Genomic DNA, 16,928 nt, shown 5'->3' with positions numbered 1-16,928 from the left:
ACATAAGTTCAACTAACAAAGCATACAGACCTCTACAAATGATTAACACATTTCTATATTTTACTGAGATAGTTGCTAAGTCCATTATCACACAAAAATATTAATTCCAAGCTCCTTCCCTTCCAATATTTCTTAAATCCACTAAAAAACAGAAAAAAAACAAAAACTTTCCTCACAAAGTTTGTTCCTTATTCTGGAATGTCATTTTGGTTTTCCTTTCAAAGCAGATATTACACATATAGTAGTAATGCCAATTAGACCCTTCCTTCCAGTTATCTTTTGATAAATAGTTACCATTGCTCAATTAGATATTTTAATTCTGTTACACTAAAAATTAGTTTGCCTAATTTTTAATTAATTAATTAGATACCTAAATAAACAATTATGTGTATGCAACCAATTTAGATTTTATTCAGAAAATAAAAAGCAGAAACTTCTTTCCTGACCTACTGTACTGGGAACTTGTGAACTGGTTTCTGATTTTAAAGTTATGGTTTCCTCAACTTAAAGTTATCTTCATTTCAGTAGTTTCCTTCAATAACAGGATCATCATTTTTATTAACTTTTAAAAATATTTATCCTTTAAATTTTTGCTGATGAATATTTTATTCATTATTGACATTAAAAAATATAACTCACAATAAAAACAATTTATTTCATAAAATCTTTATGAAATAAAAAATCTTTCATAAAATCTTTTATCTTTATTAGATAAAACCAGATCTCACAACAAATACACACATGATATGGGCAACTGTTTCTCTAAGGAGCATGAGATCGATCTATCATCAGTAAGATCCTAAAATTTCTTGCTGGGGGGAATCCTTAAAATGTTGGGGGAACAACAAAAAAAAAAGGTGAGATAAACATCATTTCAAAATATTTGATTTTTTGAAATGGCCATTTTTATATTTGTCAAGCATATAGCTCATCAGTACTGAAATATGAGTTTGCAGTATGTTCTTGTAAGTAAATACAAATATTCCCAGAACGGTCAATGAAAAACCTTACTGTACAGCAAAAAAGCACATGTGTATGTGTATGTGTATGTGTGTGTGTGTGTGCATATGCACACAAACATACACATGTGCTATATATACTAGTACCATATTCTGTGACATTGCTAGATATTGACAGAAAGTAGCAGCTTCAGGAACTATATAGGAAGGAAAAAGAGTTTCACGTGATGTAACCTCAACAACACGTTTTCAAAGAACAGAATATAAAATTACATACAAGCAACAACTTATTTTTAGTGCTAGTTACATATTTTTAAATTTACACAAATTAGAATAAAAACATTTTAGTAAATTACATATACCATATAGAATGTATCATTGGATTTTGAAGAACATATGTCCGATCCAAATACAAAAATATACCACGTATCATTATCATCTGACGACAGTGTGCCTGCCAATAGTCATTTATCTTCTTTAAAAATATTTGACGATCCATTGTATCACCAACAAACTGTTCAATCTTTTCTTTAACATGTTTTTCTGTTAATCCTATAAATCATAAAAATATTTAATTTTGCATTATTATTCATCAAAACTTCAACTTAAAATATCATCCAAATAATGGACAACATACAATCTCAGTCTGGAAAATAAGGCTTAGCCTTAGATATTTCCCACTATAATCCTAATTGAATATGCTGAACTATAGTCACATTTTAAATAATTAAGCTCTAAGTAAACATTACAAAAAAAAAATGAGACATCAGTATGAAAAGAAAATTAAATTAACTAATCAACAGAAAAAAAATAAACCAAAAAATAAAAGATCAATGGATAATCAGATAAAATAAATCTCACAACAAAAGATCCTGGATAGTATAGCCATTACATTAACTGTTGGATGAACATCGCACAAAAACCCAGTTTATACAAATTTTTGCAAATTTGAGTTTTTTTCTGGGCGCACAACAAAGTATCGTCATTAGCGCCTGGACAAGGTATTTATATACCAAATAAATATTAAAAATTAAATTAAAAACTAAAAACCAGCAATATAAAAATGGAAAATGCTTATGACATACTTGAAATGTTGTGTGGGAATGCATAGAAATCTTTCATGGCTATCATTTTTAGCATGTGACATCAACTCTGCCATGTGAAGTTGTCAACATGATATAACAAATCATCTGTAATCACAGCCAGAGAGCAGTTTATTCATCATTATAGATGTTCTGCTTCCCCAGATTTAAATTTGAACACAATCATCAAGCTGTTAATTCACCCATAATATCGGCATAATCTTTCAATGAACTCACATAGTTGTGTATTTTTTGTATTAAGAAATTGAATACCACATCATACATCACTTGCTACAGGATTTTTAACTTTATTTTTCACTTTAAAAGACAAAAAAACAGCATAAAAAATTCTAATCTATAAAACATGCAAAAAAATACAGCAAACAAGTTATTGAATAGTTATTCAAGTTGGAACTTGAATCAGCTAACATCACTGACTGGTACAGTAGTGATACATAAACAGGTTCTACTTTCTTTATGACCCTTATAAATTATTTATACAACTTTGGAAGACTCTGAAGCCAAAATAAACTACAAGACCAGGAAAGGAAACATCCATTATGAAAAAGTAAGTCAATGACAGTATATTTTCACTACTATCAATTTATATACATAAGATGCAGTTTAAGTTTTGAAGAAAAAATGTACGAGTCGAATTATAATCAAAGAAGAAAAATATTAGGTACTATTCTCTATTATATAATAATATTCTCTTTCTAAGTTACTCAATCAATACAGAAAATAATGAAATAAAAGTTGAAGAATTCTCTTATTTAGGCAGCAAAATCATACAAAAACCATATAAAATATTTTTTGATTGTCGTCTTTTGGCCTCTATAAATATGCAATTTACTTTTACATCCACTTTATCTTTCATTCTTACTGTCCTCTTCTATGCTTCCCACTCGACACTTCTACCAACAATGTGCTTGCATGTTTAATGAACAATATCATTTACAGGAAAACAATACTGAATGTATAAATAAGTAAACAAATAACACAATAAAAAATACAAAATTTAACGTTATATAACAAAACAACAACAGTGATATGGAGTATTAGCAATTAATTCTGAATATTCTGATAGTTCAAACCACTAATAGATTTGTCACTTAATAGATGATGTGAAATCTAATAAATGTTCTCTTGCAAAAGCTGTAAATTAATTTGAATAATTACATAATCAGAAAAAAAATCAGCCACACAGCAAAGTTAAAATAAAACTCATGTGCAATCCACATGCTAAGAGAATAATAGCATAAACAACCACTTTACAAAATAAGTATTTTAAGAAATTTCCCAAATCAAATAATTTTTATAGACTACACAATATTATCTAAGAAATGAACTAGTTTTTCAAGTACAATTGTGTCAAATCACAACTAAAAATGTTTTTAGTGTTCTGCAATACAAACTGTGCTCAAACAAAAATTGGTCATGTCAATGTTGTAACTTACAACTTTGTTTTTCATTCTTTATATGACAAACATTTTCTTTATTTAACTGGCAACTAAACATATATAACTACTAATAAATAATTATGGATGATAAGGCTGAAACTGAAAAAAAAAATTTCTGATGTTTTGCCTAAGAAAGAATATTCACAATAAATTATGTCTTTCAAACTGAGAGAATGACATCTAAAAACACTGCAGATGATTAACCACTATCAAAACCAAAACTGTAGAGACAAAAGTAACTGTAATGATAAGGACATCAATAGACACTGCAATAGAAGTAAACAGTATGAAACACTTAATCCAATATCTCGTGGTGTTACACTTACAAGAATTTGTTTTTGCAAAAAATGTTTCAGGATTACAGAAAAGTCACAAATTGGGTAAAGGAACATGTTAAAAAAATTTTTTAAATTGATTTTGTTTACTTTAAGAGTCAGAATATTAAGTTAATTTAAATTTGATTTTCCAACAAAGTGCTCCATTGATATTGTTTTCAAAACATTTCATTTTAAGTCAATTCGATTAAAATATAGAAAGAACTGTTCTTAAAATTCAGCATGTAGGACCTAGAGATTTTTATGAGATAAATGATTACATTAGTAGTCTAATTAAAATCTATTGTAAGGAAATATAGAAAAATAAGAAAGTATTATGTGCAAAACAATTGAGCAAGGTACTACATTTTAATACTTAAGAAAAGCAGTAAACTTAAGTAAAGCAGTAGGTTTTGATCTCACGTTCAAAACCGAATTAGGCCAAACCTTACCAATCTTTAATATCCAATTTGCTTACTTACAGAACCAACACGCTGTCTCTGATTCTGTCCAAGAGTAATGACTTTATGGGACGTTTTACTATTAATGCCAACTACACAATGAACTATTATGTGTACATCAGTCAGAATGTGAACTAAAGCTGTTTATCTTTAATACATATCTCTAAACAAATAACACAATCGCACATGTTGACTCATTGATCACCTTCTGTCTGACATGTTTCTCTAACAGAAAAAAGTTTGAAAAATGACCCAATGAACAGAATTTCTCCTACCTAGCGGATCACAATACAGGCTGATAAAATGATCAGTCTACCTGCTGCATAAAATTTTGAGTCGAGGAAACCGCCAAATTCAAATTTGAAAAGATAAGGTCTTACTTCAGTACTATATTCAGTGTTACTTGCTTACAGTTTTGAACAGTTATCCCTACAAAGATTTTTCTCCTGGCAAGATATGATTCTTCCTCCTGGCCATTTTTTTCTTTATATTTTAATACTGCAAGCATCAAATTTAATAAACTCTTCCTTTAAACCTATCACACACAAAATTAATCAAACTTCATGAAGGATTCAATAGCATTCTTCATGTCATTACTACTCAAAAGAATCACAGTGCCTTTACCTGCCCAGTTAACAAGCTTGTTATGCTCCCAATCGATACGTTATTGCTTTTCTACAAACGTTTTCAATGTCTTTCTCCTAATCCTTTTAAAACTTTGATAGGTGGTATCTATTTCAGATTGTGTACAATAATGATCTCATTTACATTTGATGCTTTAATTTCCTTCCTTCTCTGTGTGGTTTCTAACACAGTCCTTTACCTTCAGGTCTATGTATTCACACTGAGAACTTCATTCATTGCCTGCTAATCTATAAATACACAATACATTAGGCTAAGCTTATTTACTTTATTGACAATTTCCTAAAGTAGTTGACAATCATATAAAGTAGTAAGATTTGTTTAATAGTGCTTTGAACTATTGGGCTTTTACTTAATCCACCACTACATTCCAAGTCATCTGAAATTACTTATTTTAAAGACATATTTTCAAAGTTGCAAGAAAAAAAATTTAAATCTCTGTTATATTTTTATAAATTTTAACATAAATATAGGTTAAGAAATGTTTATATTACTTCACCATCCATACACATTTGAATGATCGACAAAGTCAATCATTCAAAATAAATCAACTTAACAATTTCTATAATAAACACAAAAGCTAAGCGTTATTGGCAGTTTAACTAGTGCATTTATTAAACTTTTTTCTTAATTTCTAATAAATTAGAGATGTCATCCGCTTTAAATAAGCAAGGCATTTATAAGTTCTTTAATATACAATTTCAGAGTAATATAAAAGAAAAGTCATTATATATGTATGGTCAAACACAATAAAAGATTTCTGTTAAAAATTCAAATTTCTGTTCCTTTCTGTTCAAAATCAAATGAATTCTAAGGATGACTGATGTTATTATAGTATGGTATCATTTCAGTATGAAATAGTATAGTATGATTTCATTCAATTAAATCATTATGTAACACTATAAATGGACAGAATAAATGGAAAAAGATTCAACTGACCTCGTAGATTAGTATATAATGTGGAAGCCATTTTATGATTACACATATTCTCTACGGCTTGATACAATTCTTCTAAACTATATTTAATTGATTTGGATGTCTGAATTGCTACCACAGCTTCTGTTAATTTTTCCCATGTCTTTTCTTGATAATTTTCTGGAAGCTTTGGCTTTTCTGAAACAAAATTTAATGGATCAAATTTCTAAAATACAAATATTACTACTTCAAAAGATAAATACAAACAATGACATAGAATGTAGAATTATAATTACTTTCTGTTCAGAGCAACTAATTTTTATTTCCTTGATTATGACTAAACATAAACAATAAAAAATTATTCTGCCAAAAATAGGATGTTAAGCAGCACTAATGTCTTAAAAAAAAGTGGTTCAGAGTAGGTTAGAGAAAAACCCTTCAAAAACTAACAGTTTTTATATATGGCTGTAACCTCTGAAAATATAGAAATCATGAAATGATCAAAATAAAAAAAAAAAGTAAAAAAAAAAAGCTGACAACATAGTTATAGGACTTTCCTGTCACGCAACTACAGGAAAGACCTACAACTATAGATTATTTCTGATGCACGGCTTACATACATAAATACACGACTTAATTTAAAATATTTATCATTTTATTTAAATAAAATCTAGGCGTGCATGCATACCATATTTAATTCGGGCGGGTGTGACAGTACTAGCAGCAATGGTCAGCACCAGCTACATTAATGTGATTTCACAACTTACATAGAACACATTTCGCTTGCACTTATAACAGTTTACTTGTAATTTCGCTTGTTTTGGCACACTGGTGTAGCTGCGAAGCTTAACGTACCAGGTACCAAATAAACCAAGCAATCGAGTTTGAGACCTACCCAGACCGACTCTTACTTTTTTACACTTCAAATATTAATCATTTATTTAATTCTACCACTCACCTGTGACGTCACAACACAGCTGATGACTACAACATAATTTTTTAGGGTGGGGGTGCGATTTTGCAAAAATTTTTTCCAAATATTGTTATTTTTTAATAACACACACACACACACACACACACGCGCGTAGATATGAACATTAACATCCAGAAAATTTCCATCCAGTTTTTTGGGTTCCTTAGGTCACAATCCTGTGAAACCCACACATGTTCAAATTGGACTAATTACATTACTTTCCCTTCTAGAGCTATAGCGCTATCTAGACAGGAAAATAATAAAGATATATAAATAAATGAAGATTCTCTACAGTTTCTATGTTTAGTACTGCTTACTTTTCTTGGTTTCATTCAAAACTTATTGGACTGAAGTGCAACAATATGTTTTGAATGAGTGGTTTTGAAACGCATCAAAAAGAGATAAAAGAATGAAGCTAAGAAACATAAGCAGTTCTAAACATAGAAACTATAGTGATCTTAGTAGAAAAGATAATAGTACTATTAACTTAACAACAACAATTCTCTACAGCTTTAGCTTACTGTATTATGAAAATTCTTTTTACTTTTCTTACACTGTAATGAGAGCCCATTCATAAAAATAAGCTATATTCAACTTATAAAAACATTTTTATCAAAACATAATTTAATTAAAATATAGTTGTTCACAATAGAATGAATAAATAAAGTTGGAATTCTCAAATAATCGATTTTTACCAACTTAAATTTCAAAAATGTTTATTTCTCATTCCTGCTAAGCTAATGCCATAATGATTGTTTTTGATTAAATTTTAAAAAGTTTACATTCTCTAAATGACTAACTAATGAGGTTAAGTTGGTAGAGGTAAAATAGTCATCTATTTGAAATAAGTATTAACTTGTGATTTGCCAACAATGGATTGGTAATGAATGATTTAAAAATAACAGTGCATCATTTTAAGTTAATTGGTGTAATCCAACCATTAGATTCTAGTTATTCCCATGATTTCACAAAACTACATAATTTTCTTGGTCTAAGGATTTATAAATGATAAACTGGACTGTCCTCATTGAATATTAAATGAAGTGAATTAATCCCTTGTATTTTGTTCTCTCAGTTATTTATTGTACTACTTCATTGAACACCAAAATGATGTACAGTACTTATTCTATTAATTCTACATTCCAGTATTATACTAGAAATTGTACAGTTCTGGTGTATATTTCTGATATGTCTACACATTTTTTGTATAATATATTTTGATAGTTATAACTGTATGTATATGGGGGGAAAATTATAAATATATTGTTAATCATTAGATTCATGTTTGTTATTTTGGCAAATTTGTTTTAATATTTTGTACCGTTTTATACATTAATTTTACTTTATTTTCCTATTTGCTGCATATATGAGTATAATTTGGTAATGCCATGTTATAAGAAAATGTACCTATTTTGTGATTTGCAAGACAAATTAAAAAAAATAAATAAATAAACTAATAAATAAAAAGGAACGTGGAATATTATTCCAGGACAACACAAGACAATGTGAACTATTAATAAACAAAATATACCGCAAATTAAAATTTACGATCTGAACAAAAATAAAATAAGTAAATTTTCTTAACCTCTCAACCATAAAAAAACAACCAACAACAACATACTTTCTAAGTATACAAAAAGCCAACAACTAACTGATACTTATTCAAAATCCCTCAAACCACTGAACCTTACAAACTATCAGTTTTTCAGTTTTCAGAAATATAATCCACGGAAAACTCAACATATACATCATTTGAAGACCATGTAGAAAAAGTCATTGAACTAAAATACCTAGTACGTACTAATGGATAAAACAGCATATTCAATGAGCCAATCCTGCACTAAGTAAATAAACAAAATAGATTATTACACACAGAGCACAATCAAAACAAATCATTATACACAGAGCATAATCAACAAACACAGCACCACTGAAATAAATAAACTAAACTACTCTGCACATTGTTATACATCAGTCAAAAGACACAATTTCAAACAAAAGACTGAAAGTAAAAAACTAAAAAACAATCTCATAAGCATGTATTACAAATCCAAACACATTGACATCTTCCTTGTAATTCTAGACACACAGACGGATTCACACACAAAAATACAGAACAATATACCAAATGAACACATTCAATTTAAATCTTATTTAAATCACATAATTTTCAATCTCATTTGTATTTATAAGTTTATTAAAGAAGAAACCAGTAAAAAAAATCAATAAGTATTCCACCAAAAAGGCCTAGAAAAAGGATTGCTCAAGCTTTCAGTTTGGGCATCTAAATACGGCACTGAAAGGAAAAAAATGTAAGTAGATTTAGCATACAATCAGATGAATGGTGTGTTAAGATTTAAGTATATTTAGTATACAATCAGATGAATGGTGTGTTATTTTTAATAGAAAAATGTATTCCTACACTCCTACAGTAGAACTAAGCATTTTGCACTCCCAAGAAACTTCTGATTTTGGGGAACTGAGAAGTGTTACCTTTGATTCAGGTTAGTGTAAAGAAAATCACAACATCTGTTTGTTATATGAAAGATCTGACAGAAAAGAGAAAATAACTACACATTTATAACCATAAAAAATACATCAGCAAAAGTCAATCCACTGTATTTATGGATGAATTGTAAAGATGATCTTTCAAGTTAAATAATTGTTGAAATGAACAACTGAATCAAATAGGAATGTGTTATTTAGAATTTTGGATGTAAAAAAAAAAAAAAAAAAAAAAAAAAAAAAAATAGCGGAAAAAATCTATTTCATGGGTCCAGTTGGCAGATTCTGAAGAAAATTCAATTTAAATGCAACCAAGAACCAGCTGTCGATAACTTTCTTGATTCAATTATTATCATAGACATAGTCAAATATTATTTTACATCTAATGATTCATGTCTGCAGTGAATCATTAAAGCCATTTACAGATTTGATTTCTTTATATTCTTAATACATTCCTTACTATTCTATTTTTACAGAGATAGGAAAAAATTAAACAACTGTAAATCTTTAATAGTCTTTATAATTCTCTTTTAATAAAAATTAAAAATGACTGCTAGTGGTTTTTATGTAACTGATGTGTAACACTGAGCAAAGTTATATAATAAATAATTACAGTACAATTCAATGCAGTGGAATACTAGCACATACAACTGTTTAAGTAATACACTGTTTTACAGATACTACAATAACAGTATTCAACAATGATTTAATGCAGCGATACTAAAAACTTTTTTTAACATACCACTTATGTGAACTGCCGATCAGAAGCGTATCACTTAACAATTAAATTAATACATTATTAGAATAGCAATAGAGTCTCAGAATGGTAAAGTGATAAAAAAATACAATCTTTTTTGAAAATATCTCCTTATTTTATACAAAAAAATGTATTGTAAATTTTTTACAAAACATTTATTTACTTTACAAAGAAATATTACATTATACATTTACTTACATTATGATTATAATATTCTTGAAAACTAAAAATTCTGTGAGAAGGATGGTGTCACATGCTTGAAAGAAGTTAAGAGATATCTTGTTCAGTTTTAAGTACAAATTAAGTTCTACTTATTACAAAATCTATTTTTTACTCTCACCACAGCAGAAAATCCAGTTTCACAAAGATATGTGGTAAAAAATAGAATTAAAAATAACAATGTTCTTCTGGATAGCAAAGGATTTTTAAATATTATCCCAAAATTCAAATAACTCTAGTAAATTCCATTTTCAAACCTACTTTATGAGATACTTCTACCAAAGATTCTGTTTTGCTGTTAGTTTCAGGAAGGATATCAAACAGGAAAAGGTTTCATATTTATAGGAATTCAGAATAGTCTTTAAAATATTCTTCAAAAGTTTCAGCAAGCAGTGGACAATGGCGTTTACAATCAATGAACAAATTTTGTGTCTACTAAATACAGATTTGTTGTTTCACCTTGTAAACTTAAATTTAAGTCAATGAGGCAATTAAAAATATCAAGTAAGTAGACTAGTGTTGTGATCCACAGCTTGATTCTGAAATGGTCAATCTAGCAATTCAAAATCAATATCCATTAGGAACACCTGACCTCTGAATGAAGCTTAAATAACCTGCTTAGCACTAAGCAGGCGAGATGGCTTTTCTTTAGAAAGTCATGTGTATAGCAGTAACTGAATGTGGTCACCACCTATTTCAGATGACATTTCAAAAACAAACAAGTTTAATGCCTGCGATTTAATACAGTTGACTACCTTTATGGCCTGCAGGAGATAGTGCTTAAACAGTTCAGACATTCATTTTACTGCCAAAACTTCTCTGTGGATGCTGCAATGAGTGAGGGTAAAATTTTCTTTAACAGATTTTACTTTGGTGGCAACATCTCCATATTTTCCTGTGCAGCTCAAGCACCTTCAGAACAGAAGCCAACACATTGCTTCCAGTCCAGACCATTTTCTGTTAACTTTTAGAATATTTCACCAGCGGTGGTTGGTGTTGATTGCTCATCACAAAATAAATAATGCTCTTTAGTTTTATACACCTGTGCTCTATTCGAGTTATATAGCGAAAAATCCACAATTTTTGACTGAAATTAAAAGTTCTCTATAGCATTTACCACCATGGTTTCAATTCTGTGGCGCATGGTGTCATTTGACAGTGGTAATGTATCTAGATGTTTAGCTGACAATTCACTCAAACACCACGTCACCATCTTTCACAGCAATTAACAGCTCTTCACCAACAGTATGAGCTTCTCCACACTTTTCTATACTTAAGCTTATTAAGAAAGATGTCTACATGTCTACTGCTTTTTTAGCTCTGACTGTAAAAGAAGGCATAATTTTCTTTGTGTATTTTATCTCTGACAATTTTTTAAGAAAATAATCCTTAGATTTATTTTTGTAATATTAAATGTTTAGTACTAAGGAACTTTTTCAATAATGAGGGTTTCATTTTTTGGTCAGATTACACATTGAGGTGTGGCTCATTATTTACATCCACAACAGTAAATCCAAAATTAATGTATTCAGCATCATATTTTCTTTTAACTTTATGTATTTTAGTAGGAAAAATATTTAACTCATTGCAAATTCCGATTTTGAGGTAGAGCTCAATGGTACAGGGTTCTTAACTAACGATGTTTTTTCTGTTGTTGCTCTATTAAACCATTTATTCATGTTGATTTATATTTTATGTGAACTAAACTAAACCAAATTAATTCAGGCAAAGAACATAAATAAGTATGCATATAAGAAAAAAAGTCTCTTTCGGGATATGTAAGCCAACACTAATACTTCAGTTTTATCAAATGAAAAAAGTAACACAATAATAATATTTTCAAATCAGATTATCAGTGTTTGTAAAAACCGATAACAACTGTATCAATCTGTCTGTACGATAACAACTAACTTGCTTAACTGCTAGAGGAAGTGTGGTAATCTTTTTATAGCGGCCATTAAAAACCATATCCATGCTTGTAGAATACAATGCATGTATAGAACACATATGCACTGTGACATGTATGTACAGTATTGTGTGGTCGTTCTTTCTGGCTGAATAAGTGATATTCTTAATACTGCTATACATAAATAATTTCCTCAAATAAGGGGAAAAGGAAATGCATGATAAAATACTTTTGAATTATAATATATTAAAAAAGGTTTGAGAAGCACTGATCCTCTGTATTAATAGTAATAATAAATAAATATTAATTATATATATTATCTGTTGTACTAATAATTTTGTAATATAATTATTACAGTACAAAATTTATGTATTTATTTTTTTTATTGTTATGTTTGTTTGAGTATCACCTGACAACCTCTGTATTCCGTCAATAGTACACGTACCGCGGTTTGAGTAGTGCTGGTTTAATGAATAAGAGTATACATAATATCCTCTCAAAGTATTAGAGAACCTAAGAAAGGCCAATTAGGTCTTAGATTTCATGAAGGGAAAATCCTGAATTTCGCCTCGCCGCGGTAGAGGGGGCAACAGCTGTATATATTTAAGTTAGTTGGTATATACAAGCAGCTAATGAATGAAGGAACCAAATTGATCCTGGGATAAGAAGCTCCACTCCTGCAAGTGTCAACAACCTTTTTGGAGGGCAGATGAACAGTATGGGTTTGGGCACTCTATTGCCCTGGGAGTGAAAAATCACCACCAAAGGCGGTAGAAACTTCAACAGGAAGTCAATGAATTAGGAAACAAAAAGCAACGGAATACCACTGTTATTACTTTTTCTTAGTCAGGCGCCATTTTATTGGCAAGAGGATAGATGGTCATGCAGAGGGTAAGGAAATTAAATTATGACTAGTATAGAGCGCGGTGCTTCGCAAGGTTCGGTAATTGGACCGATCCTGTGGAACCTAGCATATGATGGCATCCTCAGGTTGCGGTATCCTGAGGGAGTTTCAGTTACCGGTTTTGCCGATGATGTCTCCATGGTATTAGTCACCAGAACAGAAGAGGAGATAATCAGGAAAGGTGAACGAGCCATTCTATTGTTCAACAGATATGGTTGGCAGGCCACGACCTTAGTCTTATTGCAGAGAAAACAAAGCTGCTGGTGATGGCTGGGAGAAGGCAACTCTCCCCCATCAGGCTACAGGTAAGGGGGGTCATTATAGAGCCAGTCAGTAGAGACAAATACCTGGGGGTTTGGCTCAACAGCTGGACAGCCTTTCAAGATCATATCAGGGAGGCAGTTGACAAGGCAGGTAGAACAGTGTCGGCTGACTCAAGGCTCATGAGCAAGGTTGGCAGGCCGAGCTCATCAAAGAGGAGGATCTGGCAGTGGTGGCTCGATCTGTTGCCTTGTATGCCGTGCCAGTGTGCACAAAAGTGGTGGTTTGGAGGCTTGCAGGGCTGCAGCGCCAACTGGCAATCGGCTTTGCTACAGCTTACTGAACAGTCTCTACAGAGGCAGTTCTGGTGATTGCCTCGCTCCCCCCTATGGAGCTCTTGGTGGAAGAACAGGTGCAAAGAAGAGAAGGGATGATAAAGTGCGTGACCAGGAAGGAGACAACAGAGCACTGGCAGGAGAGATGGGCTGGATCAAAGGTGGGTCTCGGACGAAGAAGTTAATACCAGATATCAGGCCTTGGCTCAGACGTGAGCACGGGGAACTCATGTTTGAGCTAACCCAACTTTTATCGGGATATGGTAGCTTTAATAGCAATATATGCAGCAGGAATAGATGGCCGTCTGAAAGCTGCCAGTATTTTGGAGAGCGGGATATGCAGAACATACTGTCTTTCAGTGCCCAAGGTGGGAGGAAGGCAGGATGATGATGCGGATGCGGCTGGGAATGGTTACTGCAGATAATATAGTGGAGGAAATGCTTCAGGGTGAGTGAAACTGGTCTTTAGTCAGTAGAGAATATTATCCAAAAGAAGACCCTAGAAGAAGTGGAAGATGGGTGAGGGGTGTTAGCGTTATGGCAGGGAGGACAGCCCCGTTCAGGAGGGGATGGGATGCTCTGGTGTCCCACCTTCAATGATTGAAAGGGGATTCCTGGGGTCTTTAGGTGGGGAAAATTAAGACCGAGACCCAATCTGGGGCCCCGGTAGGAAACCTTGGATTACAGGCAGATGCTTATTAAAAGACTGAGACCCAGCCACTGGGGGGTACTATCAGGAATGGCATAGCTAGCCAGGTCTGGCATGGCCTTGCAGGGCAGTAGAGGCAACTGGCACCCTCAAGGCCATGTTATATGGGATCGTGGATCAGGCCTTGAGGGGAAGGGAGAAAAAAGGCGCCATTGTGATGTTTTCATTCGTTAAATATTACGAAGATAAAATGACTTTCCATTTGGATCTCTGGAGGAAGCAGCAGAAGGAATGTCATAGAAAAGACAAGGCAATGAAAATAAGTACATGGAATATATGAACATTATTGTTGTCAGGTGAGTTACAAAACTTGGAGAGATAAAAATAAATAAAATGGATATACTAGGATAAGTGAGGCTAAATGAAAGGAAAGAGGAGTTAAGAAGTGATGAAGTTACCTTATATTACTCAGGAATTGAAAGAGGAAAAAAAGAGTAGGAATAGTGTAAAAAAATAGTTTAGCAAGAAGAGTAAAAAAATAATTTATCTGGATGATAAGAGTAATGGCTTTAAGGATTGGAATACTGCCAAAAGATCTAGTAATAGTTCAGGTGTTCAGAGGGCATAGGGAAAGTAAAAGTAGGTGATTTTTTGACAAAGGCAATTAATCAAGGTAAAGAGAAAATGAACCAGCAGAAAAAAAAGAAATGGGTTCAAGAATAAAATCATCTATGAGGGAAGCTACTCTAATTTTTCTGTTCTCCTCCAGAACCACTGTGAGGTATTACTTCAGAGGATGAATGATGATGATATGTATGAAGGCACCCGGACAAAGAAAGAAACCTTGGGTAACACAAGAAAAGATTAAAAAAAAATGGAAGAAAGAGGAAATATAAAAATAGAGTAAGAGATACAACAGAACAATCTATCAAATATTTGTGTAACAAATTAAATATATTAACACATAAAGCTGAGGAAAGGTGACTAAAAGAATGTAAAAAGATTTAAAAAAGAAAAACAGGTATATGTTGTATAAGAAGGTACAGCACATGGGAAAGAAGAAATCCTATTTATAAAAGGAGAAGAATTGTGAAGAAAGATGGTAAAAGCATATAAAAAGAAGATGAGATAATTAAACGATGGGAAGACTAGATACAAGACTTGTATGTAGGGAGAAGGGAACATGAAACACGGGTGGGTAGCTGAGATGGAAAAAGTTGTGGAAGAAGAGAATTAAAGACATGAAGAACAGGAAAGCAACAAAAGTAGATGAATTTCCAATAGAACTCTTTTAACGTATAAAAGATGAAGGAATAGATAAAATAATTTCAATGTGCAATCCAATTTATGATAATGGAGTATGGTCGGATTTTGATAAACAATAATGATACTAATATCTAAAAAGATTAGAACCAAAAAATGTGAAGAACATAGAACTTGGCTCATCTTAGTTCACATGTTGTAAAAATAATGCTGAGAGTTATGAATAGAAGTTTATTACAAAAAACGTAAGAGAATGCTGGAGAAGAACAGTTTGGATTCAGAAAGGGAAAAGGAAGAAGAGAAGCTTTAGGAAAGATCAGAATTACTGGAGAATGATGTTTTGAAAGAGGAAGAAGACTGTACTTGTGTTTTACAGATAAGGAAAAGGTATTTGACAGAGTACAGTTGGAAAGGTTATTTGAAATTCTGAAAGAAAAAGAGTTGATTGGAAAGATAGGAACCTAATCAAATACGAAGCAAAAAGCTGCTGGGAAAATAAATGAGAATCTTATAAATTGTTAAGAATTAGACAGAGGAGTGAGGCAAGACTGCTGTATATCACAAATACTGTTCACCCTTTATGTCGATGAAATATTGGATGGCCAAAAAGAAGTAAGCAAGGGTAATGGAAATAGTATCAAACTGGCTGACAATATGCTGATTATAACTAAAGACACTCTTGACAGTATAAGAAATATAAAAACATTGGAAGTGGAATGAAAATAAATGTGAGAAAAACAAAAGTTATGAAGATAAATGAGAGGGAAGATATGGATGTTGTAACAGCAGAAGGAAAAATTGAACAGATAAAAAGATACAGATATCTCAAGACAGTACTAAATGCAGTCTGGAAGAGTAAAGAAGAGATTAAGCCAAGAATTGCAATAGCAAAGGAGACCTTTTTTTAGAAAGAAAACACAAACTCTGCAGCAACATGGATCTAAATCTGAGGAAGATATTGGTAAAATACTATGGTTAAAGTATACTTTTGTATGGTAGTGAATCATGGACACTGGGAAAAAAGGAGGAAGATAAGATTGAGGCTTTTGAGGTGTGGATTTCTGGAGGAAGATGGAGAAGATAAAATGGGTGGACAGAGTAAGTAATGCATAAGTATTAAGAACAATAAATGAAGATAGAACAATATTGACAGCTATCAGAAGAAGAAAAGGTAACTGGATCAGGCATATAATTAGGGGAAAGGGACTAATAAATACAGTTCTTGGAAGGCTCCATTGAAGGTAAAAAAAGGAAGGGTCAGGAAGAAGCTGAAGTTAATAAATGACATACAGGGTAGTGAAAGTTATGATGAGATGAAGAGAA

At 31.6% G+C, this 16,928-nt stretch overlaps 1 protein-coding gene across 1 annotated transcript in view; it reads right to left on the bottom strand.

Annotated features, from left to right (window-relative positions):
* Positions 1–16,928, bottom strand: part of Cul4 (cullin 4) — a 78,060-nt gene that overhangs the window by 52,919 nt on the left and 8,213 nt on the right. The window contains exons 2-3 of the mRNA XM_075377651.1: positions 5,858–6,031; positions 1,322–1,511 (exon numbers count right to left, since the gene is read on the bottom strand). Coding sequence (XP_075233766.1) covers positions 1,322–1,511; positions 5,858–6,031 — 364 coding nt within the window. The remainder of the gene's footprint in view (positions 1–1,321; positions 1,512–5,857; positions 6,032–16,928) is intronic.

The sequence above is a fragment of the Lycorma delicatula genome, chromosome 1 (assembly GCF_047948215.1).
Source record: "Lycorma delicatula isolate Av1 chromosome 1, ASM4794821v1, whole genome shotgun sequence".
NCBI lineage: Eukaryota > Metazoa > Arthropoda > Insecta > Hemiptera > Fulgoridae > Lycorma > Lycorma delicatula.
The sequence above is the reverse complement of the archived record's forward strand: the minus strand, read 5'-3'. Positions and strand labels throughout refer to the sequence as shown.